The 27,311-nt window shown below is 38.8% G+C and overlaps 1 protein-coding gene across 1 annotated transcript; it reads left to right on the top strand.

Moving 5' to 3' along the window:
- ABHD5 (abhydrolase domain containing 5, lysophosphatidic acid acyltransferase) lies at positions 1-27,311 on the top strand. Its single transcript, XM_062509017.1, has 7 exons — positions 1-131; positions 12,884-12,969; positions 13,246-13,618; positions 17,051-17,205; positions 21,422-21,533; positions 22,058-22,244; positions 24,240-27,311. The coding sequence occupies exons 1-7, from the start codon at positions 1-3 to the stop codon at positions 24,327-24,329; spliced, it is 1,134 nt and encodes a 377-aa protein (XP_062365001.1). The 3' UTR covers positions 24,330-27,311.

The raw sequence follows: 27,311 nt of genomic DNA, 5'->3' as shown, positions 1-27,311 counted from the left end.
ATGGCCGGTGCCGCCGCCGTCGCGCTGTCCCTCGCTGCGCTGCCGGCCACCGCCGCCGCCGCCCCTCCGCCGCTGTCAGCTCCCGACCACCGCACCGCCGCCATGGCCGAGGAGGAGGCTTCCAGCGAAGGGTGAGTGGAGCGGCCGCGGGGCGACCCCCGTCCTCCCCGCGGGTGTCCTGGACGGCGGCAGGAAGCTTTTCGGGGCGCCCGGGCCGTGCCGCCTCGCCACGGGTGCTGCTCGCCCGTCTGCTCCTGCCGCCGGCCCGTCTGCACGCAGCGATTACGGGCTGCGGGGCGGCGGCGGCCGGCCCCTGTGCCGGGGGGCCGGGGACTGGCTCCCGCCTCCCCCATCGCCCGCCGGGCTCCGCGCTCCGCTCCGGCATCGCCGCCTGGGCGCTCCCCGGCGTGCGGGCACCCTGCCTGCCATGTTTTCATGCCCGCGCAGCCCGCCTTCCTGCCGCGGCTTCCCGCCCATCTGGCACGGGCAGGCTCTCGGCAGGGTTTGCCACCTGCGAGCCCCGTGTCCCCGCTGCTTCGCCTTCTGCCCCGGAGCTCCGCCGTGGCTGGCTAGCTGTTGTCATTGCACAGCTGCCCGCAGGCGTGTCCCTGCGCGTTTCCTGCCGCTTCCCTTTGGCGTACGTACGCTCTGCGGCTGTCACCGGCCGTCCCCTTTGCGCCCCAGAGGTCACCCGGCTGTACGCAGTCCTGGCGCATGCTCCTCTGTGCCCCCGCGGCTCTGCCGGTCCGTACGGATGGCCCGTCTTCTCCTTCCATCCCTGCCATACGTTCACCTTGATTTAGAGCGGAGAGTGCGCTTGTCAGCCTCTCTGTGTCATCATTCTATACAAGGAGGAGATGAGAGGACGTCTATAAATTACGAGCATACGCCGTTGCTCTGTTTTGCTACTTTTCCAGTACTGTATGGTATCCCTGCTAACTTTTTTTTGCTTTCACTGTCCCGAGGCATTCACTTCTACTGAAATGACTCCTATGGCATAAGTTACCCTGCACCCCCCGTTCTTAACATATGTCTCTAGTACTTGTTTGTAACCACTTACATCCTTGATATGTGATTTTATTATAGATAATAAACATTCTTCTGCCTGAAATTACATAGTTCTGCACTATGTGTACATTCAAATGGTTGTATGCAAGTTACTCATCAATCATCTGTTCTTCAATTCTCATATTCTTAACTCAAGTGTGCCTTCTTAGCATATGCTTTATTTCTTGTTGCGCTTAAACTTCCATTGCAGACCCATTTTTATACTCTACCATTGCCCCCAAGTATGTTGTCTGCCCGTGCAGAATAATACAGTCATCCTATCTCTGAGTTTGTTTACCAAATGTACTTAATATATCTGCTGGTCACTTATCTCAAAGTTTGTTCCGTCATATTTTATGGTTCTAGTCCAAACAATGCTGTCAGAATATATCTAACTCTGCTTTAGTCATACATGTGCTTTATTCCTTCTGTCAGATGTGTAAATATGCTTTGTATGTATTGTTTACATGAATGTTTCCTCTCTATGCTTTAAATATCAGGTGGTACATCCCATTGCTGATTGCCTAGTCCTCAAAAACTCATTTCTTGCCTTTTCTTCTACATCTCCATTCTTGCATAACTAAATCTTGTGTTATTTCGAGAAATCAGACTTAAAATTCTTCAGCTATTTGCATGAAAACCATGCCATGCATTCACAATTTCTTAATTAAGGATATTGCTATTTTTATGTTGTCATTTTATGTGTCTGTTTTGTTATCTTTCCAAACTACCTGTATCCTCAATCTTGTTCTCTCTTTAGTACTTTTTTCCAATTTCCCTTGGGATTTTGGTATTTCATCTTACATATTTTCCTGCTCTGCTAGCTCAGTCTGACCAGATCTGGACTATTTATCTTCTCCAAATTCCCTGTTGCGCCATTATCACCATATGTACACAGCATTCTCATTTCAAATGCAAACTCCAAAAGCTTCCCCTTCAAAGCACTATGCAGTTTTGTTTACTCTGTAACTCTGCACTCTCTTCTTTAACTCAAAATAGCTTTCCAAAATCTTCCCCTCCAGACAGCCTCTGCCTTCTGCAACATTACCTGCTTGAAACTACAAGTGAAACCCTTCTTGGTTCTGTGTTCTAAGTACAAGTCTTAAAATAGCTCTGCCTCAGCCTGTTTTGTTTGTGTGTTCATTCAGCACATTAGCCTGAACTGCATTAGCTGTCTGGTTTGATCACACAGAGTGCTGAGTGCTGCTGAGACGGTGCCAAGCACCCTCAACTCGAGTTGCCTTTCAGGATTGCAGGATCATAACACTCGTTGATCTGGATAGAGTTAAGCTGAATTTTCAAGAGGACTTTTGCAAGTTCCTCATGTGGTTTACACAGCTGGATGGCTTTTAAGGGGCATTGATTTTCAGAACTTCTGAACGATTAGACGTTGATGTGGTATTTTTCAGAGTAAACCTCCCAATTCACTAAAGACTTTGAAGAACAAAATCTCACCATCCTTTTCCATGAATTAAGAGAGTGCATTTGTGTTGAAATGTTAGTGCTTGTATTGGTCAGTCTCTAGAAATAATTAAAATTAACATTTGTTCATCTTTTGAAGTTGAACAAAGCTCAGTACCCAGGGGAAGTTTATAAACAAGAGAAGTATGTTAAATATTTTTTCATTTAGAATGCCATGGCTGTGATAAGAAGTTACAATATACCATCAACCCCCTAGATTAAATTACTGGTGACAGTTGCACACAAAGAATAAATGCAAAGTTTATCCGCTTTGAAAACAGTAGCGTGACTCATCTTGTTATGTAGCACACTCGCTTTGTTGCAATTTGGTAACTGTGCAGAGCATGGTGAAAACAGAATAACAGTGGTTCAGATACATTCTGGAAGATCTCTGCTGAAAAATATTCGTGGCCCTGTCCTAACTTTGAATTAGAAGATTAACCGAACAAATGTTTTAGTAGTTACAATGACAGTGATTGCTTGGCTAACATGTCATCTGCTAGTGGTTTCCAAACCTGTTTAGAGCCTTGCACCTCCTCTGTGTAAGTTTTGGATGGAGAATTCTGTGTGTGAGGCAGACAGCCTAGTTGTGAGCCTTTTGCCAGTATTGAATTCTCTTGTTCACTCTGGATGCAGCAGGACTACTTAAAGCTTGTAATATAACTAGGAAGAACAGCTACTAAATGTGTGTATACATACAGAAAAACCTCTCCAAACTGCAATACTGGGGACCTTTTTCCCCCTCTGAGATAAGTCAAATAATTTTCTTTAAAATAAAACTGTAAGTCATCTGCATTACGAGTCCACCTTAAATTGCTTGTAAGTGGCCTTTAGTCTCACAGAAGTGGTGGCTTGGAGTAAAGACATACACTCTAACACCAGTGTTTACAATTATTTTTGTGTTATCCTTCCAATTTGTTTGTATTACAGAACTCAATTTTGAAGTGAGCTGTTTGATTAATAAAGGTGGAATAGTTTATTAGGCTTGGTAGAGCCTGTGTCTTCTCCTTAGTAGGATGCTTCACAGTGTTACAGCATGAAGGGATACTCTCAACTCAGAATTTTTGCTTGCATTTTTTGCTGGTTACACGATCCAGGTTTTAAAGCAAACCGAGTGGGTAGGCTGCTGAAAGGGTCTTGCTTACTTTTCTTCTTTCCTATAGTGCTGGTGACTGAACACAGGTTTGGTTTGCATGCAAGCTACAACTTGCATTTTTAAAAACTGAGATGTAAGTGCAGCATGGAAAGCAGATGCAGTAAAAGGTTAAAGGTCATTTCCATCATCTTTTTTGACTCTTGTCTTTTTGGCTGGCAGGGTTTTGTCAGTCACAGCTTCGGTACTTAATGCCTTTTGTGTTACATGCATGAGCTCATCAGAAGGTATTTGTACAAGCAAATTTTGAGGCATTCATGGGATTATTTCTAATGATTTCTGGTAGTTGTATGAATTTGGGGAGGGAAGGTCTGTGTTCATCATGATCTCTCATTTCCCCTAGTGCAGTCTAAAGGGAGAGAGAGAAAGATAGCAACATGTAACAGGGGCTATCTTCTCATTCTGGTGGCAGAGGAAAGATGCTCATAACCCCACTTTCCAAGTGTTAAGCAAAGACGCTTCTCCAGAAGCTGCCAAAGTGGAATTAGAGGAGGTCTTAGCCTCAGTGGAAATGACAGTGAAGCTATAAATCCAGAGGGCTAACTAGCTGTGGGGCACTGTAGTTCTGGTGGCTATGGGGCACTGAAGAACACAAATTTTGGCCAGCATTGCATGTATTTGGATATATGAAAAGTTGTTTCAGAGCCTACTGGGGGCTGATAGGCCCAGATAGAGACCTACCTCTTTGAAAGGGACAGTGTCTGTATGCTGGGGGTTCTGACTGTTCTGAACTTCTATGGAAGACTCTGGGCAACTCTCCCAACTGATAAACTATTGAAATTTTGCTTCTTTTATATAGTGGTTTATATAAGATTTCTGGCTGAGGAAATTTTGATTTTTGTATTTCATAACTTCTGAGTATTTACTTGCAATTCTGACATTCTTGTGGGGTAGTTTTTTTTTTTATACATGATTTGCATTGACAGCCAGGGAGAAGAGGGCATGGGAGGAAAGGTGAGTGTCTGCATTTATATTGGCTCAGAAAGATCCAGATGAGAAGCTGAGCAGCAGGAGAGAGGTCAGTGGAGAAGAGAGATTTGTGAGTCAGTAAGGCTGTGTAAGGGAATGAGGTTGATCTGGAATAAGGTTAAGAGGGTGAAAGGAGGATTTTAAGTGGCAGCAAGAACACATGGCGACATGGTAAGGATTGGCAGAGAAGGAAGGTGCTCTCCATGTGCTGTACTAGAAAACTGAAGATGATAGGAGACTACAGAAAGGAGGGGAAGATGTGGGCATAAAAATTGCATTCTCTAAAAGGTGCCAGAACGCTTGTTGCCTTTCAGAAAGTCTGCTCATAAATTGAAGTGAGGAAGAGAAGGGTGTAGCAAAGGGCAAAATGAAGAAGTGGGGTGGGTTAGTGCTCCAACCGACCATTGCAGAATTTTTTCTTGGTTGTATTTAATAATTTATTGCCACACTGACACCAAAAGCTTCTTAATTACATCTTTACCTTTCCATAAGGGGACATTTAATGTGATGGCTTTTTAGACCCATTCAACTTCTTAACTATTTTTAAGACTACTTGTATTTCCTTGACATGTAAAGCATTTGTGGTGTAAGCATGTAGAGAAAATAGTCTGTTTTCAAAAGGGTTGAGCACCTCTTAGGTTTTCCAGAAAATGGAAATGGGGATAGGTAGTCCAAAAAGTTGAATACTTGTTTTTGCATTTTGACATAGGTAACTCTTTGTCACCTTAGGTGACTATGATAAATAAACACATCATAGAAGTTGCTCTAATGAGTTGCAGTGAAACAATCCTCAGTGTGTGTTCATACAAGTGGAGTTTGTGTACAGCATGTTTGGAGCTGAAGGAATTGATCATATACTTTAGATAGTCTTATATCTGTGTTCCTATATGGGCCCTTATGGAAAAGTGAAAACATTCACCTCTTAATGTTGTGATCTAAATTGTGCATGATACACAATGGAATTTTACCAAAAGAGAAGCAGGGTAGAGTGTGGGTGAGCAGTAGTGCAGGTTAGTGAGAAGTGCATGTTCCATGTGTGCTTTGCTCTTGTCCAGTTTGATGGAATTTGGGAACAGGCTGAAATGTGGGCTGCTGGCATGGTAGGTATGAGAAGGCTGGCAAGGATTAAGCAAGGTTGAAGTCATGCAATATCTGAAGAGCAGCAGGAGTATATCAGTTGATGTATGAATAAAATAAAAGAAGTAGAAAGTTGAATAACATCTGAGGGGCACTAAGAGGAAATTTTCATTTCCATAATTTTAATTATGCTCTTCCTCACAAAGTCTTACTGCAACGTGCAGTTGAATGTTCTGAACACAGAGTTCAAGATGCAGTAAATACATGAGGAATGCATTGTTTTCACCTCTGTCCTAATGTAGAGCAATATTCTGCAATAACCTATCATGGGTTTTGTGTTGGAATGGGGCTGATGTATGTTACACTTCCTAGAAATATTATGCAGAGGTTTTCAAAACATTCTGTTTTAATGATACTGAAGTATCCAAGAGTTTCACAACATCTACTTGCATGGAACATCTTGGCTCAAAACTCATCTAAACAGAACTTTATGGGCAGGGTTATAATGTCATCTGGAAAAAAAAAAAAAGTTATCCTTTTTTAACCTGTTGGCAATGATTTAATCCACTTTTTGTCTCCTCATGAAAAGGTAAACAGACATTTCTTAAAGCAAGGAGTTTTTTTGTTCCCATACCATATTCCTTATACTTGCTTTTGGGTCTTGCCTCTTTACTATGCACTTCAAGGTCTTTCCCTGAGGATTTTTAGTCTGTTCATGCAATGAAAGTGAAACGTGGAGTGTTTTTCTTCTCCTCATTTTTGTCTGCAACTGCCAGAGTGTTTTGTCCTAGGACCATCTCATTCAAATTGTCGAGGTTGCTGCATCTGATTTCTATTGTACGTGCAGAAACTTTGTCCCTGGATATACAGCCTTCACAACAACAGTTACTGTGTATGCATGCCTGATTGATTCAGATTATATTCACTGTTCTCAGAAGACAGAAACATTAAAGAATATGCTGCACTTCAGGGACAGGAATTAAGGACTTCAAGGACTCTTAAAATTGCTTATGCTCTTAAGGTTCTCATGAAATCATATCCTGAGCCTTGTTGTAGAAACATCTCTGCCTAGTTAAATATGGACTTGATGTCATGATTATGTTACTGTCTGTCATTGGCAGCCCTGACTTAAAAACTTGATGTCCTTCACCTTGACACCCACTCTTTCTTTCTACCTTGTTAGTTCATAAGTCTGCTGCTGGTTAACTGGCTTTTCTGTAGCTGGGTTAAACCATAATCATCTGGTCTAAAATCTAGTGGTTTTTAAACCTGAGTTTCACAAATCTGGCGCAGCGAATAGCCACCAAGATGGATATAGTGATTACTAAAATATTTTTCTTTATGTACTAGGGGTTTTTGCTATGGAGGTGTTGCTGGTAACTTAACAAAGGATCGATTCTTGCCAAAATCAGTCATGTAAACAGCAGCCAATATTCTCATATTGCAGGCTATTAAGTTAATGAAATGGGAAAGGAAAAGTTTATTATAACTCAGTTCTGTCATGGATAGAAATGAGCCAGATGTAAACCTGCTACTGCTCTCTGACATTTTGACACAGAAAGTTCTATTTGATTGTGTCATCCTTGACTGTTTCTTTAGCTTTTTATTGTTTCAGGTTATTACCTATAAACTTGAAATTTAGTAACCAAATACAGAATTTGCTCAGAAAACTTGGTGGTGTTGATGGTGGAAGAAACCATCCTATGTACCTCTTAAGCTTTGTGTAGACTGCTGCTGATGCTGATAAAAATGCAGAAAGCATCCAGTAAAAAGGAAATAATGAAAATGGTGAAGGGGTATCTGTTGTTACTTCACTTAAGCATCCATCCTATGTTAATTGTAAAGCGTTTATAGAGCATTATAGTAAATCAGTTTTATTTTTAGATTTGACAGTTTGCCATAACTTTGATATGCTGACCTCTTTCCCAGTTATGAATACCTGATGCTTCTTTTCACTCCTTTTTTGCCCACTCTAAGTATTTCTATAACAACTGAAAGGGCTGAATGAGTTGTGAGACGTAACATGGTGTTTTTATGGGATGAGGTTTATGTAAGATCTTAGAAGAGTGAACCTTATGTTACTTATGTTTAGATTTCAACATATTGGCAATTCTGAATTCCTTTGCTGGCACAGTACTGCAAAAATACTTTATGCATAAACAAGATGGTGGAATCTGAGCTGCCTTTCCAATAGTTTATCTGTTACAGTTAATTAATTAGAGTTACTTTGGAGCTAGCTCGAATTGCTGGTTGCTTATAACTGCATTGTCAGCTGAATGACCCTGAAAATCCCAATGCCATTCCTTTTGGTAAGCTGGCAGTAACCAAATTGTCTGCATTAATTTGTTTTTCTTTCCTTACTTACTTCTAAATGGCTGAAATTAATTCTGAGAGTCAGGGGAGGAGAGGGTTAGGGTTTTTGAGAGATCGGCTTCATTCCAATAAGATTTAAGGGTAAAGGGCAAAGCTTGAAGTAGTTCACCAGTGAGTTCACTCCGTGTTTCAGCTTTTTAAGTTTTTGAGCTTGCTCCATAGCTAAAACATTGGTAGTTTGCAATATTGTCTGCAAAAGTTTGGTTAAAAATATTAAATACATTTGTTTCCTGAGAGCAAGACAAAGAGATGTGCAGCTCTGTTTGTTGTGCCTTCAGTTATTTTTCCATAATCCTTCCTTTGCAAGTTACTGTGTATTCATTGTATAACCTGAACTCTGGCTTCCTTACTGATGTAATTTTTAAGTCCAAATAATTATTGTGGCAGAAAAATATGTTCTGCATGCTCCTGTCACTGCTGCATGGTTTTTGGTTAGTACTGGGAGTTTTGATTACCATAATAACTTCAAAATTCTTAGTGAAAAGCTAATTTTATATTCAACACTTTAGAAAGGTTTATGCATGTCCTGTCTTGGTGTGTTAGAAATTTTTGACAGGTGATCCTGTAGCAAATGGTATTGTATTCATTTAATCTGGTTTGATGGAGTTCTGTTACCTTTTTGCAACCTGTTTGCAAACCCCAGGTTTTTTTGTTTTGCTATTCTGCTTCACAGACTTTCCACAGGTCATGGCAGCTAGGTCTGCAATGCAGGTGTATGTGGGGAGATGCCTCAATTAATTGATTTCAAGCTTACTACATCTTGTGAGCTATGCATTCATGTAACTCTAATGTAGGTAAATTGTAGGCTTGAAAAGTGAGAGAATGAGCTCAATTTATGTACGTTTATATCTCCTGGATAGAGTTATAAGCAACTTCTGCTGAATATTTTTATGTGGTAGAGCTTCCATTTTTTAAATCCACATTACAGGTGAGAAATCAAATAGATTGTTCAACTGTTTCAGTACATACTTCGTTATTAAAATATATGTTTTCAATTCTTCAGCAGTATCCAAGCTTTCACAAACTTTTTGTGAATATGTCGAATTTGTAACTGCCTGCAGATCCATTAATAATCTTGCATGGAATCAATTCTCACCAAGCTGAATAGGGTTAATGGAGCTGACAGAAGGGTAACTGTGGTACAACCAATTTGTCATATTCTTGGTTTGGTTTGATCTGAATAGTGCAGGTGAATGGGTGGGTCAGGCTCACTGTACCTCTGCCTCTACTTGATTCTCAGTTCTTTTGAAAGTTACCCCCAGGCAATTCAAGCAGTGCTGTGACAGCAAGTCCTTGATTCAAATTAACATTCAAGCAGCTAAGGACAAGCAGTATTATCCTGAGCTGCAGTTAACACAATGTTCATTCACTCACTAAGTGTCAAAATACAGTAATAATTGTTTGTTCTTATCCTTTCTTATGCTTGCAACCAGAGTCTCAGAACACTTGCTTCAACCAGCCAGTGTGTTAGATCGTGCCTGGTGGCTTGGCCCCTGCACATGGTGGTTGCAGCTCCACTTCATCAGATGTTTGTGCTTGTGTCCCTTTTGTTTGCATTATTTATTACTGTATTTGATCATCAGCACAGGCTACTGATGGTTCCCACTAATCATCTTGTCTCACAGTAATCACTTTGACTTCCACTAAGGTCATTCAGTGGGTATCTCCAGGGTTTCCCTAGATGTGTTAGAAGAAGTGTGGAAGTCTGTATGGAGGTCTATCACCAAAGACAGTGAGACAGGAGCCCCCCCCTCCCCACCTGCTAACCTCTGAGTTTTCCAGTCTCTGGGTACTCCAGATGTTTTCAGATGGATGCGAAAAATGTAACTTACCCCAAACTGAAGATGCGAGGAATCAACCTATGCAATGTTTTGCCCTACTGCTGGTTATTGATTATTTTAGTATGGATGTGCATGGCGGTTTGTTACTATATGGCCACAAACAAAGACACAGGTTAAATTCCACTGGTTATGTACCTTGGTAATTTGATGTGTAACACCTGTAAGTACATTTGGTAAGAAACTACAAAAATTTGGGCTGTCAGTTGCCAGATTTATTTCACAATTTCTGAAATAGCAAGCAGCTGAGGCCAGTGGGACCTCTTAACTCCTCAAAATACAAGATTCTGCTCTTGATTTTATGTGAAAAAGACAGGTGGGAACAGAGTGTAAGGGAAGTGGTGGGTGATGAGAGCAGCACGGGATCTGCCTCTTCTGGCAGTGGGTAGCTAACAACGTGAAACTACTGCTGCTGGTGTGCACACTGTTTTGAAAGGTCCATTGCTTCATTTTTGACATTATGTTGGACTTACAGCTTTATATCACAGACATAAAAATTATAGGCCATGTAAGCAATGAATGTTCTCTGTGCATTTAGAAGACACATGTAGCATAGACATTCAAAATAAATCAACTATAGCCTTCCAAAATTATCAGAAAGAACATTCAAATATAATAAACAATATTATCCTGTTTATTCTCCATGTGTGAAAAATATCTAGCAATGTGGTAAATGATTTTTGGAAGGAGACAAACAAAGGATTAAGTCCTGAATATAGGTAACTGAATATTTTCTTTCTAAAATAATGCTTCTAGAAAATGCTCACTTTTTTTTTTTTTTTTTTTGCCTGGAAGTCTTCACCACTTACTCTTTTAGTTCAGCAAGTACAACAGGACAGAATTGTAAACATAGTTTAAATTTTAAAAGCTTCAGCTTGCTGACTGTATTTGTCAAACTATACATGTATGCAATGTCTCTTCTGAATTAAAATCCAAGTATTTGTAAACAGTTCTTATAACTAACAAAAGAAAGAGTGGGCAACTTTACCATTCTGATACATTTTCCCAGTTAATTTTTGTAAGTATCCAGGTGCCTCCCTAGGACTAGGAAATACAATTCTGGGACTGTGATCTGTAGATGTCACTTCTATTTCACTGTGGCCATATCCCTGCACCGTTTTCTTGTTGACATGTTGCAGCTTTACATTTCTGTAAATAGATAAATAAAACCTTTAAAGTATTTTCTTTGCTGATTCAGTGGTTTTTTTTTCTGTGAAGAAACAGTACATAGAGTGCATAGAGCTCAGGGAAATAGTGACTGGTTTTGTTTCTGACCTAAGAGTTAAGAATGAAAATGCCTAGTTGAGCATATAACTGGCAGAAGGCTTGACTCAGAAGAGTGGTGACCTAGCTGTTGTTTAATAATTTACCAGAGTAATTCATAGCACACCATTAGCGTTATTGTTAAACTAGGATTTCACTGTTATTTGCAGATGAAATTACTTTCAGCTTGTCCCAGCTTTAACTTCTTAAAAATCTTACTTTTAAAATAAATGCATAGTTTAATGTGGAAGCAGAATATTTGGATGCCCACTTTTCTGTAAGGTGCTAAGTTCCTTCATTTCATATATTGCATGAGCACGTGGCATGGAAGGATGTACAACCCAGCCCCTTAATTAAAATGACAATAACAATTCTGATGATCCTTCCTTATTACAATTCCAGTGATCTGGTGGGTCAGGAAGGTTATTTACAGAACAGCCAGATATCAGTGTAGAGGAGTAAATAATACTGAAGAGCAGTGGACCTTGAGTGGTTGGATGATGAATCCTTTCCGGTCAGCTTTGATCTGGGGCTTTTTTCTTAATGTCCCCTCACAGGTTACTATGAATCTGAAAAATTCTGCTTGCAGTTGCATTGTGCATTCCCAGAAAACCTACCATGTCATATCATAAACTTAAGGAGCTATGCAGCTGTAGTAGGTCAGCTCCTTAGAATGTGTGGAGAAGATCCTTTGGATAAAGAACTTATGGGGCCCAATCTTTGTTACTGATGTGCTGTGCACACTGAAAAACTGGACATTAGTAATCTAATAGTCTTTCAGCATCAGTTATTGTATAGCTAACATTCTCAGTGTTCAGTCATGAAAATTCTGTAACTACCTGGAAAGCAGTTCAGTGTAGAAGAGTGCTAGAGAAAAGTCATTTGGTGTCTGACATCTGCTTCCCTGTGAGGAATTGTCCTGCAATGGCAGCTTTGCACTGGTTGTCTAAGTCACTTTAAAACCTGGTGAGAGATGGAAAATTAAGATTCCGTCTTAAAAACAAGGGGTAAATTAGCTCCCAGGATGAGCTGTACCAAATTTCCGTATCTTTTGCAGCACTGGGCGAGGCAATGCTGCCAGCTGAGTCATTCCCCCTGCTCTCATGGTCAAGGTAGCAGTACCAAGATAGTAACTGACAGCTGGAAAAGCAGCTTCTGTTGTGAGAATTGCTGGTTGGTCATCCTCTGGGCCTTTGTTTCCAAGTCCATAATTAAGGTCCTAGGGTTTTGCTTTACTAGGATAAACCTACTTATTTTTCACTTTTTAAATTTAGAGTAATAATCAGTTCAGGTTATGCTGGTGAGAGCTTATTACTTTTTTGGAAATAATAAGTTCATGCAAGGTTATGCATGTGCAGGCAGACTTCCAAAGGAACTTGAGAAGAGGCTGGACTCCAGTGATTACATATCCTGCCAAGCTTGTTGTGTTGATGTGAGGGCTCGTGTCTGCAGATCAGTATGCTGTGATAGGAGGACATGGTGGAAAAACTACTCAGCCTTTGAAGAATGCCCCTGTTTGTGATGCTCCTTTATAAAAAGTCAGGAAAAAATTAATTCCCTCCCACTGTAAAATCATGTTTTTCACACCGTATGCTTAGCTTGGGGTCTCTTATGAAGAGCAGCAAAGGAAATGTCTTCAAAGCATCAGTGCCAAAAATTACCATGCCACTCAAGACATTTTTATTCTGTATTGCTCTTGTAGATTTGGATGGCTATTCAGCTGGCTTCCTGCCTGGTGTCCCACATCACTGCTACACCTTAAAGAGGCTGAGGACAAAATGCTAAAATGTAAGTCTTTGGTTTTTAGTAAGTTTCATAGATATAACTAAATTTTCTATAAATTTATATTAAATATAATGACAGAAGTTTTTCAGTATGTCTTTTGCACTGTGATGAAATATACAGGTTTAAAATCACATTTACATTTTTCACTTATTTGGATATTTGATTAGAAGTTCTCTGCTTTGAAAGGAGCTCCTATTTAAAACAGTGATTTCAGTAGAGTGTACTTCATATTTTGTCAGGTGTGTCTAATAACATAATTATTTCCCATTTTTTCTCCAGGTATTGCAAGCATGTACAATAAACGATATGTGTATATATCTAATGGAAATAAAATATGGACACTGACATTCTCTCCAGACCTTTCAAATAAAACTCCTCTTGTTCTCCTGCATGGATTTGGAGGAGGTGTTGGACTGTGGGCTCTTAACTTTGAAGATCTCTGTGAGAACAGGACCGTTCATGCTTTCGACCTCTTGGGATTTGGACGTAGCAGTAGACCACACTTTGACACTGATGCTCGGGAAGCAGAAAATCAGTTTGTGGAATCCATAGAAGAGTGGAGAAAGGAAGTGGGGCTAGAAAAAATGATCTTGCTTGGACACAACCTAGGTGGATTCCTGGCTGCTGCTTACTCCTTAAAATATCCATCACGGTATGTGAAAATAAAGGGATTCCATTTCTCTGTTTGATTATTGATTTTAATATAGATTTTGTTTCATCAAGCTCTTTATAAATAATCTTCATGTAGATGACTGTGATGATTTAAAGAAGTGATACTGAATTTTAAGACCAAAGTATTAACTGCATGGTTTGTTTCCAGGGGAATGAAATAGGTAGATGTTGTAAACATGATTTTTTTATGCTTTTCTGTATATCTTCAGTTCAGTATCCCCTTGCCATCTTACAAGGTGAAATAGCAGTGGATATTTTTATGGGTGAATGTTTTGTCTCAAAGATTGTTTTTTTGCAGGGAAAACAGGCCTGTTTCTGCCAAACTTCCCACTCTTATGGATAACATTGAAACTTCTGAATATAATTCCCTTAGGTAATTTATGCCTATATGCTAGCAGCCAGCCTGGTGCCAGAAGAATGATGTAAAAATTTAGTGACTCTTTGATTTAAATTGTCTGTATACCACTTCATATTTCTTTGCAAGACAACCCATCTGCAGCAGTTCTCTAATTGTATTTCATTGCAGTTTTCTGCACCAAGTTGTGTACAACAGTTAATACATTTTTTTTTTCCTGCTTAAAGTAGTATTTTGTTTCTTTTATGTATCTGGTTCTAAGTCTGGTTACATATCCCCCGCTGAGCTAGGATCTCACCAACTGCAGTAATTCTGTATCAAAAAAAGGATAATGTTTTTGTTGGGATACACATAGTGGTCTCCTATGAAAAACTGAATATAAGCTTAATTCTCCACATCATATAGCAAATTCTGTATTTTACTCTACACTTTATTTTACTATAACCATATCTTACTCTTTTCTATTCATGACAAGTTTTACTGTTTCTTTGTTTCTCACTTGGATATATTTGAGGTAATTTCATGCATCATTTTCCCCTAAAACACTTCGCCTTTTTCTTTCTAAACGGACAACAGTTAGCACAAGTGGCTGGAAATGATGTGTGAAAGTAGGTGTGTTTCTAAATCCAGAACTGCATTAAAATATATAAAACTATTATCCTTTTAGTTATAAACCTATTTCTAGCTAAATAGCTTTATTTAGCTTTTATTTGGCTAATATTTTTAGCTGTAGTTACCTTTTTGTAGGGATCACTTATGATTTCTTTACGTCTTTTTGCAGAGCATTTATAGATGGCACTGTCCTATCCCTATGGGATGGGATATTGGTTTTTCCCACTGCTGACTTACATCAAAAGTGATGCTTTCTTTTCATGCCTCACTGTGCTTAAGTTGGGGTTAATCAGTTTGTGCTCTCACATTACTAATGTTTCTCTAAAATTAAACTAAGACCACCAAAACTGTTTACTAAACTGTTGACTAAACGTTAAAATTGACTGTTAGGGTCTTTAAAGAGCAATTAATCAAGTGATAAATATAGCACAGCTTTCAGCCAGGTTATCTAACAATGCATTAGAGGCTTAAGGGATTCTGGATACATATTGTTAGGAAAGTAGATCTGTTTCGCCAAGCATAGATGATCCGTTAATTTGCTGCACTGTACCAGAATCCTTCATGGAAAATCTGAGGCTACTAATCCAAAAAGATTCCCATTTAGCATATTGCCGAGTTGAAGTGGGCCTTGATTTTCAAATACTGCAATTTCTGGACATTTACTTTTGGAGTAATTCTCATGGTCAGCTTTCCATTATCCTGGGTTGTGTTTTAGGCTTGATTACCAAAAGAAGAAATGCCAAGCAGGGAGAAAAGTATTAAGAAAGAAAAGAAAGGTTACTCTATTTTTATTCATTTGTTTGCTGTATTATACTTAATGCCATAGTTTGTGCACAGAGTGTGTGGCTGTCCTGAATGGCCCCTCATTTCAGGCACTGCTGTGCCTCTGATCTCTCCTGTTTGGTTTGAACAATTAGATTCTACCCTGTCCTCTCTTACAGTTGCTGTTTGCTGCAGGGTGTGAGTATGCTCATAGCTGAGCCAACAGCCAGGAAACATCTTTGTGATGTTAATGCTTTCCAAACCTTCATTCCAAGCACAGGCTTTTGGTTTCCCAACTGATCATAACCCAGAAATAACTTTTGGGATCACTTCTGGCATCATTTTAGGCACTACGAGCTCAGATTCTGTGTTAATTTATAATCTCATGACTTTAACAGAGAAGGAAGTAATGAAGCAAGAAGTAAAGATAAAAAGGCATAAAGTTGAAAATATAAAAACCATAGACAGGTTGAAGTTAGATAAGACTTTTAAGATCTAGTCCAGGTGTTAACCCGGCACTTGTGAGTCCACCACTAACCCTTGTCCTTGAGCGCTGCATTCACACATCTAAATACTTCCAAAGATGGGTACTCAATAACTTACTTTCTTGGGCATAGTATCAGAAAATGGTGTCGGTTGGAAGGGAACTAAAGGATCATCTAGTTCCAACCCCCTGCCATGGGCAGGGACACCTCCCACTAGACCACATTGAACAAGACAGCCTGTTCCAATGCTTGACAGCCCTTCCAGTGAAGAAATTTTTCCTAATATCCAGTCTAAACCTCCTTGATGCCATTTCCTCATGTCCTATTGCTTGCTACTTGGAACAAGAGACCAGCCCCCACCTTGCTATAAATATCTCCTGACAATTATCTTAAAATGGAAAACTATAGTTAAGAGTCACTTTTTTTTCCAGAAATCACCACTATCTGGGGCACTTAAGAGTAGCTGTTATTGTGGGATTAAATGGAAAAGGGACAATTCTAATCTACCGGGATGAATTAGAATTTTGCTTGGGGGGGGGACCCACAGCATGAAGTGATCAATAGCTGCATGTGCTGGAGACCCCTACAATGTTCAGTGTACTGATATTCCTTTGAGTAGTAATTTTACAAATTGCCTCTCTGATGTTTTCTTTCATGACTTAAAATAAAAAAAAATTAGAAGACTGCTGCTAGTTTTATTCTGCCTTATTCAGTTCAGATTTTACTTTGATAAGATGATTTTTCAGTTAAATTGTGTCGCTTCCTTGAACAGAGATCTTATACTTCTAGAAACTTCACTTTAATGAAGCAGATGTAATTATCCTACTTTCCATCAAATTAAACTGCTTCTGCAAATAATATTGACTGAGCATTTAGATTAGGCTATTTCTAAAAACAGAAACAAGACTATCCTGTCTTTCAAATGTTTGTGACGGTATCTGTAAAATACTGAGTTTCTCTTTGTGACACATGCTTCCATGTTTCTGGTTCATGCATATGATTAGGTGCAATTCACTCTCTAATTAGTAATTGAAATCAAAATGGTTGATGAATCAGAAACTAGGTAATAAGCTTCTGTGATAGAAGTGACTAAAGTAGGCTGTATGTATGTATCTGTAAAACAGATAGCACGCTTTCATTATGCTCAGTTGAAGAAAAGCTACTGTACATTAAACTGCTGAACCTTTTTTGCCAACAGGGTCAAGCATCTTATCTTAGTGGAGCCGTGGGGTTTTCCAGAGAGGCCCGACAGTGCTGAACACGAAAGACCAATTCCAATCTGGATCAAAGCACTAGGAGCTATATTGAGTCCATTTAATCCTTTAGCTGGGCTAAGAATAGCAGGACCCTTTGGTGAGTTTTAGCTACTCTTAAATACCATTTCTGTTTTGGTTAAACATAAACATGGAGCAGACAGCACATTATGATAAACTTTTTTGCATGCCTGTATCACCCATGGAAAAAAAAGTTGGAGGAGAAAGTGGGAGAGGTTGAAGAAAGTTTGAACTCCTTAGGAAAGAAGGCAAACTCTTGCTATTAGAAATACTAGTACAATAGTTTACAGCAAGCTACACTGTATGATCTGTACAGGCTCCATTTATAGTCAGTTGGATTATGCAGACATCTGCTGGGGAACCCTGACCCTGGCAAAGAGGTGTGAATATGAAAGGTTTTGTCTGGTTGCCTCTGGTCACAGTCCATTTAGCTTCCCTTCTAATTCCAGTTTGATGAGCAAATTGGATTTCCAAATTCTCTTAAAATTAGAAGGCAGTCTCTCATAAATACAAAAATCTTTGGCCTGAGGTTAGAGAAGTTTAAACTGCGTTCTTTCCATTAGCCATTTTCTTACTACTCTAGCAAATCTTCTGGGCCTCATTGCTGTCCTGCATTATGATAGCAGTCGATATTTCTATTTCTTCAACAGCACTGATGGAATGGTAGACAAACACTCTATACCCTAATGCTAGGGCTAGGTAGGGCTGACCAAAACTATGGTTTTGGTTCATCTGGGGAGTGGGGAGAAGAGTGTAATAAAATCTAAAAGTCATTATATGTATTCCTTCTAGAAGGACAGAGGTTATCTGATCAGTCTGTTACCCTCTGTGCTACAGAAGTATCTTCTGGAGAGGCTTGGAAAAAGATACCCTTCAGGCCCCTCTCAAGTTATAATTAACTCACCTCTTCATCATTTTTGGTATTCAATCTGAAGATAAACATGTGAGATTAACTCACCTCTTCATCATTTGGTATTCAGTCTGAAGATAAACTTGTGAGATTTCTAGGCTTTGTTTACGTTTAAACCACATCTGTTTCCTCTATCTGTTTCTATAGAATATATTTTTTAATGTGCTGCATATGCTGATTTGTTTGTTTCTTTTCAATAGTGTGACAAATTTAGGTTTTCAGACAAGCAATATGTTTTGTACAGAGCAAAATGTTTTGTACAAACAGATTATATTTTTTTAAGTAAAATGCTAATTTGGTTAACAAACAACCTGGAAAATATTGAGTGATATGCATTGCTTAAATGTGTTCTATCCAATAACAAGAGCATGCATAAATCAGTCCACATGGGAAAATTCAAAGCTGAAATCATCTTCCTTAGCAGTAAGTGGAGTCAAACCATGCTGCATAAGCAGACTCTGTCTTGGCAAGGTGTCCCCAAACCTAGCCTCGCTTTTAGGCTGCTTGCCTTTAAAATTGTTTTCATCTGTTTCTCCCTTTGCTGATAAAAAAGTTTTCTGTCACCAACTTAAGTTCTTGCTAGGTGAAACACAGATCTTGGAGAAGGGTAGGTCTAAACACTGTGCTGCAAGTAGGCATCAGATGTAACGTGTTGAAGGCACTGAACTGAACCCAGATTTCATTCCATGTACACATGTGCTTAAGATGATGGGCAGACAGTTGTTTGAACCTCACTCTAAAGCTCGTTGCTCCTGTTCAAAGGTATGATTTCAAACATGAGCCAGGTTCATTGGGATATCACAGTAGCATTACATGGATGTTTAATCAGACCTACAGGCAAATACTTAAAACTGTGAGAGAGACAGAATCCAGAGATTTTTTTTCTTTGAGTGGTTTCCAGGTAATTGAGTTGCATGTTTTCCTTAACTTAACTGGAATAGTCACCCAGGAGTCTCACAGTTTAGTGAAAGTTGGGTGCCTAGGCTGTATTTCTGAATTCCAGTCCTAGAGCCAGATGCCTGAAAATTCCTCTCAACAGAAATGTCACTGTGACCACACCCTTTTTGTGGAACTTGGTGTCTTCAGTGTTAGAACTTCTTACAGTATTTTCATAGATACTGTGAAAAATGTCAGCCAGACAATTCAGAATTTCTTCAGTAAATATTACAACAATGATTTACCATCTGATTTCGTTCCAAAATTTGTTCCAAGGTGTCTTGAATCCTTGTTTCATTCTCCCCTGTAAATTCCCAGGGGAAAAATGTTTTGAAATTGGATCCACAGACAAAGCACTTCTTACCAAAACAGAAAGTGAATTCTAAAATTTGGTAACACTACATGCCATGGCCTTTATGCTAATATTAGGACAAGGCATAGAATTAGTCTGTTTCTTCCAAGTACTCTTATTCCAAGCCAGCTCTGTTCACTTGTGTTCAAAAACCCCAAACACACAGAAAAAGAAGTCCAGCAATTCTACTTTATGTAGGGAAAATAGAGCAGAGCCAATTGTCAGACTTTTTTTTACAAAATCTTCATCACTTTGGGAGTTAAATCTCTGTTTCATAAGGGAATTATTTTCTGTTGCACTGTATTAGTTTTCTAAATCTGTTTAAAGCATGAATAAGGGCATGTTGCAATAATCTCAGGGTTACGAAAACATAGATCACTGTGACAAGGCCTACAAAAATAATATCAGGCCTTTGCCCAGGACTGGGTGGGAAGAAGTGACATCATCATAATTGCACAGATTAACAGCAGTATGAAGTTCTTACTGTCTGGAAGAAGGGATACATAACCATGAATAATCACACTCAGTCAGCTCGGTGTCCACGTGGAGACCAGTGATGGGTATCATCCCTCACAGATCATTGTTGGGATCGGCTGTTATGCATCTTTGTCAGCAACATGGATGGTGGGATTGAGTCTGCTGATGGCACCAAGCTGTGTGATCAACAAGCTGTAGGGGAGGGATGCCAGCCCGAGGGACATGGACAGCCTTGAGAGGTGGCTTCATGAACCTCACAAAGTTCAACAAGGCCACGTGCAAGGTCCTGGACCTAGGTCAGGACAGTCCTGACCACCTCTGAACAGAGAATGGATTGAGAGCAGCCCTGAGGAGAAAGACCTGGGGTGTTAGTTGATGAGAAGCCCAAAATGACCCAGCAATATGTACTCGCAGCCCAGAAAGCCAACCACATCCTGGGCTGTGAGTACACGACATCAACCCCATCAAAAGCAGCGTGGCCAGCAGATTGAGGGAGGTGATTTTCCCCCTCAACTCTGCTCTCATGAGACCCTATGTGGCATCCTGCATCCAGCTCTGGGGCCCTGGTATAAAAATGTTGGAGACATTCCCATTGGAGATAGTCAAGAGGAGTGACATGAAGGTGATCAGAGGGCTGGAGCACCTCTCCTATGAAGACAAGCTGGAAGAATTGGTTGGGATTCAGAAGAGAAGGCTTTGGGGACACCTTGTAGGAGTCTTCCAGTACCTAAAGGGGGCCTACAAGAGAGCTGGAGAGCAACATTTGACAAGGGTCTGTAGTGATAGGACAGGGGCTAATGGCTTCAAACTGGAAAGTTTTGATCAGATATTAGGGATGACTAATACTCTTAAACTAAGATTAGCCTTGTGGCAAGGCTCTTGTCCCAAAGATCCATCTGGCCAGTGTAGAAGAGGCTTCTTCCTTAGAGAAATGAGTCAGAAAAATATGCTTAAGTTTAGAAGGCCTGAACTGGCCCCTGAAAAGACCCACTTCTTTACTGGCTTATTAGGAGAGCATGAGGACAACGGTTTACAACATTAAATCTCTTCATTTATACAAGTACTTGTACCTTATGTTAAGATTTCTACAGCTGTTTTTCATCGTGGGCATCCGTTCTTTCAACCAGACACTTCAGAAGCAGACTGTTCTATAAGAGGAGAAGACGGACTTAAGAAAGAAAAACACCCAGTTTTTTCAACAGTGCCTTCTGATCCTGAAAGGTGTAGTGCATTTAACCTACCCAGTGCTGCCAGAGCAAGGAGAATGTATTGGTATCATGTGAGACTAAACTGTTGACAAAAAGACACTGCTTAGCCCTTTTGCTGGTCCCCATTGTAGGTTTCTTCTATTGCTGTAGTGACCCTACTCAAACATTTCCCATATGCATTCAGTAGGTTGGGAAAGCAGCATAAAATTCTTTACAGCATTTCTATTTCATTCCTGTAAAGTGTAATTCCATCGTGTTTCCCTAAGACATGCAAGTGGTAAAACCAAATACAAGTTTAGAAGCCACAAGTTTCAAGGGTATCTGTTCTGAGGGCTCTAATGAAAAGCATTCGGCAATCTGATAAAGTAATTTATACACATTCCCCCTCTAATAGTGTTTTCTGTTTTAACAGGATTAAGCCTTGTTCAGCGTTTAAGACCAGATTTCAAACGAAAGTATTCATCAATGTTTGATGATAACACTGTGGCTGAATATATCTATCACTGCAATGTACAGTCACCCAGGTGAGTATGAATTTCCCAGTGTATGTTTTGAAGTCTGTTGTTCATTTACTGAGTGCCTGCTACTCCCTCCGATGGCCATGGCAGCAGTGTGCATGCTATTTTTTTTAATTGTGGCATTTATTCTATTGAAGGAAAAGGTACCATTGCACTTCTTCTGAATTCCTGATACTGATCAATGTAGAAAGTATCCTAATTCTATGTTTATTCTCAATTTTTGTTAATTCTGTAAGAGTTTGGGCACTACATTTAATTAAATAATTGTTGGAGAATTTTATTGTGTAAAGAATTTCTTTAAAAACTTTAAAAAGAAAGAATTTAATTATTTTAAGTGCTACCACTCAGTCATGCAAAAACATGGGCTCTTTCTGCTGAAGATTTTATGTATACCTTGGAAACTTCTTAATTGTAAAAAAATCTCAGCCTCATGTACTCTGTGCTACCAAAAGGCACAGATACTCCATATTAGATAAAAAGCAGGTCCAATGGCAACTGAAATTGTTTTTACCCTTTTGAATGTCTTGAAGTGGTGAAACAGCTTTCAAGAACATGACGATTCCTTATGGATGGGCAAAAAGGCCAATGCTGCAAAGGATTGCACAAATGGATCAAGACATTCCTGTCACAGTGGTCTATGGAGCACGTTCGTGTATAGATGGCAATTCTGGCAGCACTATCCAGTCTCTGAGACCAAATTCCTATGTGAAGACAATAGTAAGTTTGACTTCTAACGTGGTTGTTTGCTTTTTGTGTGGATTTGTTTAAGTCTCAACTATGTGGCCAGGTTGGATGGGGCCCTGAGCAACCTGGTCTATGAGGGAGGTGTCCCTGCCCGTGGCAGGGGGGTTGGAACTAGATGAGCTTTAAGGTCCTTTCCAAACCAAACTATTCTATGAGTCTGTTTTTTCATGCCAGCTGTGGAAATGGTGTCACTTTCGATTTAGAGCCTGGGGTAATAAGTTCTGTTTTCTGTAACAGAGAGAGAAAAAACAAATGTTGCATCTGAGAAAACTTAGACAGAAGTGTTGAGTCCGCAGGCTAAGAACAAAACTTACTGTAAGCACTAGAAGCCAGACTAGATCAGTGAGTGAGGTGATTCTGTATTTTGTTCTACAGTATGTTAATAGAAGTAGGTGTTGTGATCACTGTGTTTCAAACCACACCAGTCCTACTATCACCATATATATGTAAGATAGTGAGGAGGCTGTCATAAACTCTCTTCATCTGTCTATACTGTGCATTTGTTCCTCTGATAAGAGAGTAGTTTCTACCTGGTGCTTAGGTTCTTGTGAGCATCTTTCTTTACATCATTAAAAAATACTTAGTGTTGTCTTACTACCCAAGAAATTTGTGTTAATAGGTATGATGTTGTCATTTAAAATGTGTGCAGTTAAAACTTGATATGAATGCGCAAACTGCGTTTTTTGTTGTTGATTTCTATAAAAACAAACTAATTTAAAAGTAGTATTCACACATTTTCACATCAGTCAGCTGTGATAATTGAATATCCATGCATGTTAAAATGCTGTGAGGTGATAAAATGTCTGAACACACCAGCTGTGATGTTACTAATGTCTGGAACTATCTGGACAGAAGTGTACAATATGTAATGTTGATAATATACTATAACAAGTCATCCAGATAGAATTTTATGTCTTGTTACAGCTGAATTTAGAGCTGGAACTCAGAGAAAAGACACTGTCATCAACTGCTTTAAGTGTGTTAAAGAGCACAGATACATTTCATAAATGTTGACATGCAGACTGAAATTGTCACTTAACTGCTTGACCAGAGAGAGGGCGTTGTAACAAAAAGTCACTGTTTAAAGGTGTACAGTATATTGCTAGGATAAGCTTATACTATTCAGAGAGATTTTTTTCCACTCTGGTCAGGGACTTTTAGAAGTGACTGTTGAAAATTGTATTGTATTGCAGGTTAAAATTTTGCCAAGCCAAAACCAGATTCTAAAAGGTAAATTGGGGTGGTAAAATTGCAGGCACACTCAAAAACCCATAGGAGGGCAAGGGCTCTGATGAGACCTAGATGTGGACTGGCAGTGCCATGCTTGGTAAAATGCACAGAGGTTCTATGGTTTTGTTACATGCATTTATTCCTAAGTAATTTTTACTTTGAGTTTCTGGGAGTTTTTAGTAACATAGTAATGTAGCTATACTTGTAGGAGCTTTGGTTAGAAACTTAGGAGAAGGTGTTTTAAGGAGGGGAGGAGAAAATAGTTTTAAATAAAGATTGGTCTTGGTCTGACTTTAAAATAGAAAGAAAACAGGTCAAGTACCTTTGCTGTACACTTTGGTGATGGTTTACTTTGCAGCATTTTTGCAGAGAAAAGCAAATTATAGAAACAGGCTAATTGAGTGAAGAGTGAAGGGGAGCAAGATGCATCTGAAATTTGATATGCAAGGCATACATATCTGCTAAATTTGTTGTGCAGTGACTTGTGCACGCTTCAGCAGTGGGGTTTTTTCAACAAGGTGAGCACTTGAATAGTAGTTTCCCTTTCTTTTCCTGTGTAAGAAAGTTTCTTTACAAGGAAAAGAGTATTTTTGTATTCTTTACATTTAGAGTGTTTTTAGGTTGTATGATGCCAACTCTTAGGTAATATATAAAAGCCAGGTTCTTCACCTGTCCCAGTGTTTATTTGTTTATTACACTTTTGTGATATTGACGTGCTTCTTCACCTTTATCCTCCAGGCTATCCTCGGTGCAGGTCATTACGTGTACGCTGATCAACCCGAAGACTTCAACCAGAAAGTGAAAGACATCTGTGACTCTGTGGACTGAATGTCCTCTGTTCTTTAGGAATTCATACCACAGATAGCATTTAATGGCAATACTCTCTAGGAAATCACTAAAGAATGCAGAGCTAATGGAACAGGCTCTGTTTGCACACAGTTTCTTCTAAGAAGCCTTTTTGCACACTTAAACCACTGAGTGCCTATATTTGGGGGAATGAAGAGGTTTGAAGCTAACTTTGTACAGCTTTTTTTTTTTTAATTGTCCTGTCAGACACAAAATTACTTGTAACTTCTGAAACTGGAATTTTCTTCAAAATTTATTTGAACTTTGCACATGTTGAACTCTCTAAAAATGCTGAATTCTCCAACGTGGAGAACTGTATCAATAGAGATACAATGTACAAAATGCAATTTGGTTTCTTGGTGTAGTGTCATACTTTTTAGCTGATGTCTCGTAGCAAGACTGCGAAACTATATATGTTTTCTTTTTTTTTCTTTTTTTTTTTTTGGAACCCAGAACTCCATATACAATATTTTAAGAGGGCTTGTTTTTTTAATCGGAGTGGTAACAGCTTATGAAACTGATTTTGGGAAAGGGATGGGGCCAAAATAATGAGCAGTATCTGTCACTGAAATATGTTTGTTAGTTTATAAGAAGTTGAGGTTCAATATTAGGAAATCTGTTTTCTGTTGGATTTTATTTCCATTTATCTCAAGGCATCCTTTTCCATCTGTGCAACTTTTACGGAAGACTCAGTTTGTAAGAGTCGATGATGTCACCAGCACTCGGGCTTCCATAAATATTTTTATGTGTAGATTTCTGTGATTTTAAATACAGAAGATGGCTTGTTAGTTACTCCACCTATTTTTAACACTTTACTGCAAGATTTGTTACTAGTCTAACAGTTGTGGATAAGCTGGTAAGATGTTGATTAGGGCTGCGAGATATCCACCTGGATAGTGAGCATATTTCCCATTTTCTTTCATTAGAAAGCCTAGTCCATATTTTAATGAATTTGAGCTGAAGGAGAGGCAGAGGCAGAATACTGATGTTCTCTAATTGGGAACTACAACAGCTTAATGTATTTTATTTAACATTCAGCCTCCTTATAGGAAGGATTATTATTGGAATGAGCAATACCACTGTAATGAATTGAAATTACATGTTTTGGAGATTCTTTATATATTTTAATTGAATATTTCAATATCAGAGATAGTCTAGTCTCTGCTACTTTTTAAATTATAATTTGATATTAGTATTTCACATGCCTAGTAAATTATGTTAAGAAAAATACTTTGTCACTTTAAAGCCAGATAATGTGGCGGTTTGTTTTTTAACAAGTTTACATACAACTATTGATCTGGTTTTGAATATTCAATTGACTACTGAAGAGTTCTTGATACTTTTATACAAGGAAAATTTGAATTAATGATAGCACCATCTTAAAGCTTGAATTATGTGCATTTTTCGTTGCACATATTTATGATGTGGAAGGCGAAAATACCTAAAATATTCAGAAGATAATGTGATTATGTTCCCCATCGGAACATAATCTCTCTTACTGAAGGAAATATTTATCTATATGGTGCTATGTAAACATCAAACAGCTTTCATGACTGCCTTGACTGGTAGTGCTTCATATCTAGCAAGATAAATATTTTAATTAAAAATAAGTATTGAATTAAATTACTTTTTCAGTTAGCAGATGCCAGAACTGTAAAACAAAATTTTGGGTTATTTGCTAAAATCTTGAGTTGATAATGGAAAATCAGAATTATCAATTCCATTTTTTAATATAAGCTATAAATTATCAGTCATGCCACCATTTAGGTGGATGCCTTCAGCATGTTGGTTATTTTTCACCCTTTTCAGTGTCTTATTTTGTGTTTATCATCTTACATAGCTGGTTTGGTTGTGCATAAAAATCTAATGCAAAAATAAATTTTGAGTCTCCTCCAAATAATAAAAGGTGAAACAAATTATTGGTATTTTCAGATAGCACTTACTGATGGGAATTGTAGATTCCACATCGAAAGTTGGAAGTAGGAATAAAAATTGCACACCGGATGTGAATATTGTTTTAAATATCCCTTGCTTTTTCATCTCATTGTACTATTAAGGCTTACTGTTTATGTTTTGCACAATAAAAAAAAATCTGAAATGCTATATTTGATTACTGTTAAAGACATTATATTACTGCTTTTTAGTTATGTGCAATTAAGTCCTGGAAATCAAGACTTAATAGTAAGTTGAAGTAAATGATCCAAAAATATGTTAAAAATACAGTAATGCTTATTTTCAAATGTGTCAATGTTCTTAGGCTTCCTTGTATTTAGCTGAAACTGGTGAGTGTTTGTCAACAAGTAGCTGCAAGCTGAGAATGTTGATTGTATGTATGAGGAAAAGGATTCTGTAGTGTCTTCCAGGCTGTATTAGATGCTGCTGTGAAGGTCAAGATGGAATTCTGAATGTCCTAATGTGTGCAACATAACCTGATCAAATTACTTTAATAAATGTCATAGGAGGTGCTGAACAGAAAATGAATGGCTGGAAAGACTTGGGAGCTAGACCTTTTGTGAGCAATTGCTGTCTGGAAATAATCTGTTTCACCAGAAGTTCTGTTTCAGTGCAATGACCAGTTGCTTAAATGTGCTGTGGTGAGCACTGAATGCTGATGATGCTGTTTTTATTACACCACTATAAAATAAGACAAGAATCACAGGCATAAAGGCACCCAAAGATCTGTCCCATTCTAACATCAAAATGAAGACAGCTGTGTCTAGAGCATAACAAAAGGAATCCAAAATATTTTTTAAAAATCCAAGATAAATTGCCTAAATCTCCAGGACACACTCTTCCTGTGGTTGTTGTGATAAAATTTATTTAAAGTAACTTAGTAATATTTTGTTTGCCATGGCTGAGTTCATGTTGTTACTTATTGAACCCTGCCAGATTAGATTTTAGTTCTGAAAAACTGATTTTCAGAGAACTTGTTGATAAGACTCTATAATAAAATATTTGCAACCA

This window comes from Cinclus cinclus, chromosome 1, assembly GCF_963662255.1.
Source record: "Cinclus cinclus chromosome 1, bCinCin1.1, whole genome shotgun sequence".
Taxonomy (NCBI): domain Eukaryota; kingdom Metazoa; phylum Chordata; class Aves; order Passeriformes; family Cinclidae; genus Cinclus; species Cinclus cinclus.
Note: the sequence above shows the minus strand (reverse complement) of the source record. Positions and strands in the feature narration are given on the sequence as shown.